Consider the following 4,201-nt stretch of genomic DNA (forward strand, 5'->3'; position numbering starts at 1 on the left):
CATGATGCTTCCTCCATGGCCCATGGGAATAAAATAAAGTGTGAATTTTCTGATTCTTCTTCCTCAGACCCTCCAAAGGCACATGTGACCCATCACCCGATCTCTGACCGTGAGGTCACCCTGAGGTGCTGGGCCCTGGGCTTCTACCCTGAGGAGATCTCACTGACCTGGCAGCGTGACGAGGAGGACCGGACCCAGGACATGGAGCTTGTGGAGACCAGGCCTTCAGGGGATGGAACCTTCCAGAAGTGGGCGGCCCTGGTGGTACCTTCCGGAGAGGAGCAGAGATACACCTGCCGTGTGCAGCATGAGGGGCTTCAGGAGCCCCTCACCCTGAGATGGGGTAAGGAAGGGAATCGGATGGAGCTTTTCTCAGATAAAGCAGGAGCCCTTCAGGACTCAAAGGTCAGGACTGAAGCCTGAGGTCAGGGCCTCTTCCTTCTCCTCCACAGAACCTCCTCAGACCTCCTTCCTCACCATGGGCATCATTGTTGGCCTGGTTCTCCTCGTGGTGGCTGTGGTGGCTGGAGCTGTGATCTGGAGGAAGAAGCGCTCAGGTAGGGAAGGGAGGGAGGGATCTGAGTTTTCTTGTCTCACTGAGGGGTTTCATGCCAGGTAGCAGTTTGTCTGCCCAGTTCCTGGAAAATACCATCCACACAAATGGGCTTGCTGGTCTGGAGCTGATGCTAACATTGACCCTTTTGTAAAGTACATGTGAAAATGAAAGATTTTTCACCTTCATAATTCCAGTTGGGGCCTGTTTCTCAGCCCTTGAAGGTCGGAGGGGAAGGTCCCCACTGAGTTCAGACCTCTAGAAGGGTTGGAGATGGTCCAGTCCCCCCCACATCTCCTTTCTTTGTATTCCTGATTCTGTCCTGGATTTTGGGTTACAGTTCCAGAAAGTTCTCTGGGGTCCAGAACTAGAGGGTTTCTCTAGGATATCATGATTCAGTCTTCTCCATGGATTCTCACGTGATGTTTTCTTCTTGCAGGTGAAAATAGAGGGAGCTACACTCAGGATGCAAGTAAGTACAGAGGGGGCGCAATTCCTGAGACCCTTCTGAGGGTGCAGACAAGAGGCCATGGGGGGCTCACCCTCCTCAAAGTTCCTTCTCTAGTTTCTCTCCTGTGGGTTCTGACCACATCCTGGTCTTGTTCTCCCCCAGGCAGTGGCAGTGCCCAGAGCTCTGATGTGTGACCAGAGCTCTCATGGATCCTAAAGGTGAGACCCTGGAGGGTCTTGACGGGAAGAGGAGTTGGGGCACGGGGGACACAGTGGCTGATGGGGGTCTTTGAGTGGGACATGTGAGCATGTGGGGGGCTGTGGAGAATGTGAGCCCTTACATGACTGACCTACACTGGTTCATGATTCTTTTCTTTCACAGTGTGAAACAGCTACCTCGTGGGGACTGAGTGGTGCAAGATTCCATATCCCAACCCTGCATTATGACTTGAAGATCTGACTTCTGTTTCTGCAGAAGTCATCTGAATGTTTCTGTGCTGCTATTAGCATAATGTAAAAAAGTGGTGAGCCTGGCCTGATTCTACCACTACCCCTCCTCACCTGGGACTGTTTTAATACCATGTTTTATTGCCACCTTGCAATCCCTTAAAACAGAGTCTAATTTAGGTTTACATTTGGTTGGAGAATAGGACCCATAAGTCAACAATAATTGTTTTCTAAAAAGAAAAATATGCTGTGATGTAGTGTTGAAGGAAGGTTGGTTGCCAAGAAGGGAAAAACAGCACCTGTGAGAAACACAAGTGGCACTGATGTCTATGTGAGTAGTTGTTATGCTGTAGCAATACAACATGTGGCCTGAGGTCACATTAATAAAGCTATAGGGAGGTGCTTAACACTGATCCTGCTTTCCAGGTGGGTCCGCAGGGGCGGGTGGGGGGGGTTGGCGCGGAATCCCGCCCGTGGCAAAGGTCATGAGGAAGGAGGCTAGGCATACGCAAAGGCAGAATCGAGCCTCAGGGGTCCCCCTGGAAATTCTCTAGCATCTACCCCCAAAACCAGAGTCTGCCTGCTTTATTGCGCTATGCTTTCCACCTACTCTTCTGACATAACAGGGGGCTATTCCTGACCACCTTTCTCTGGAAAGATTTAACTTAGAGCTCCAGTTAACAGTCTCCTGCATATAAAAAAGAATGTCTTAGCTCAAACCCCTCTGATGGGTCTCTAACTTGCCTGACAATTAGACTTTTACAACTTGTGATTGTTTACGGCCTCCCAACCGTGAGAGGCACAAAGCTTAAAGCATCTTAAAAATATAGAGCCTTTTCTAAAAAGCTAAAAATTGTATTGGTGATGGGTTTCACTGTTGAGTCAATGACTGCTGCCAGGCCTCCATATTCTGTGGAGGAGCTAGAAGGCTTTAAGAAAATACTGAAAATGTATTTGCTCCACTCATGACGAAGGTTGGAAGCTGGAACGAACATAACAAAGGGTTATGAGCATTCGCCTGGCCTTGAGGTGTTCGAAGGCTTCCTTCTGACCACCTGTTTCTGAGAGCAAGGACTGTTGTTTCATGATAAGACTCCCTTTAGAGTTTTGCCAAAGCTATGTTATGGCTTGGGTGGTGGGAACTGTATTTTATGCTTGAATGCTTTGAAGTTTTATCGAGAAAGGCTACGTGCAAGTCTGCTTTATGCTCTGCTCCCTGAGACCATATATCTGCAAAAACCTGGATAATAAAATTTGTCAGTCCACTAGAGGCTGTCCCTGAGTGTCCTTTTCAGAGTGCGGCCCTCCGAGCCTTACAATATTCTTTATCTTTTAGGCACCTGAAGGATATTAATCAATGTAATTGGGATATAGAAAAAGGAATATAGTAGTTTTGATGTTAGCAACACTAGACTTTTGAGTTAATGAATTTTCTCTTTGTTATAAATCACTGTACTCCTCTTTCTTTGTTATAAATCATTGTGTCCTTGCTATGTAAAAATGTAACTTGATTTAATGCTTTCTGAGAGTGGCACCAGACTTTGGAAAGAACAACACTTTTAAGGCAAATAAGTTTTCTGGTTGACAGACCCTTATCAGAAAAGGGCCATAAAATGCTAACAGGCCTCCTGGCCAGAAGATGATGTAAAAGACTTGTGTATACAGCTAGGTCTGCAGAGAGAAAGCCTGGTCTCAATAAGAGTCAGGGCTGCTGACCCTGCATAATTTTGTATTATCCATTGATCTCTATGTACAACCAAAAGTATAAAAAGCTTTTCTGGACAATAAAGGAGGGACCAGTTCCTGGAAAGACTGGTTCTCCCGTGTGGTCTCTCGTTCTCTTCTTTTCTGGCTGAATTCCCATCTGGAGCGTGGAGGCTCACCATGTCTACTTACTTGCCCTGGCTTCTAAGACCCACGCGAGAGGGAGCCCAAGTCGGAACACCCTCCGCTATTCAAGCAGGCGCCTGTGGCCCTATGTAGACGGTTCAAGTCCCTTGTCTTGGGGCTTTATTGGCTTTCTATGTAAACCAACGAATACAGCCTCTTTCCTCCTCTAAATTTCCCACTACACTATTCTTTCCTAATCTCTCTTTTCTAATTAAATAGTCCTTTCTAAGATGCCAACTCCGTCCCCGCTTCGACTTACCCTGGATCCACCGGGGCTGGAACCTGGCAATTTGCCAGTGCAGAAGACTTGGGAGATGCAGGTTTGCTTCTTGGGCTGCGAAGCTCCTCTGGAGAGGGGAATGGCAACCCACTCCACTATTCTTGCCTAGAAGATTCCATTACAGAGGAGCTTGGGGGGCTCCAGTCCATGGGTCGCAAACAGCTGGACATGAATGAGTGACTGAGCATGTACACAGCACATTACACTGAGCATTCATTCACACCAGCTGTATGCCAGACACATGACACAGTGTATTACATCTGGGAAACATCACTGCAGTTAAAGAGAAAAATCTCTGGCCTTATGGAGCATGTATTCAAGTGGTAGGAGACAGACTATATCTTATCAGTAGGCTAAATAAGGAAAGTGTTCTGTTATGAAAGGATGGGAACAATAGAAAGACGCAGTGGGGAAGGTGATGCACAGAGTGAGTGTGAGGACAAGGAAGCTGGCTGTTGTACTAGGGTGGTCACTGTGGGTCTCACTGGGAAAGTGGCCTTTGGGGAAAGATTTAAAGGACATGCCGAGTTACCCCCGATGACTGGAGGAGGTTCTTTCTAGGCAGGGGGAACCTCCAGGCA

General features: G+C 47.6%; 1 protein-coding gene across 1 annotated transcript; it reads left to right on the forward strand.

The window, feature by feature from the left end:
- Positions 1–8: 8 nt before the first annotated feature.
- Positions 9–1,572, forward strand: LOC120859624 (BOLA class I histocompatibility antigen, alpha chain BL3-7-like). Its single transcript, XM_040235656.1, has 5 exons — positions 9–343; positions 453–557; positions 993–1,025; positions 1,167–1,222; positions 1,386–1,572. The coding sequence occupies exons 1-4, from the start codon at positions 16–18 to the stop codon at positions 1,196–1,198; spliced, it is 498 nt and encodes a 165-aa protein (XP_040091590.1). The 5' UTR covers positions 9–15; the 3' UTR covers positions 1,199–1,222; positions 1,386–1,572.
- The last annotated feature ends 2,629 nt before the right edge of the window (positions 1,573–4,201 follow it).

Source organism: Oryx dammah, unplaced genomic scaffold, assembly GCF_014754425.2.
Source record: "Oryx dammah isolate SB20612 unplaced genomic scaffold, SCBI_Odam_1.1 HiC_scaffold_1981, whole genome shotgun sequence".
Taxonomy (NCBI): domain Eukaryota; kingdom Metazoa; phylum Chordata; class Mammalia; order Artiodactyla; family Bovidae; genus Oryx; species Oryx dammah.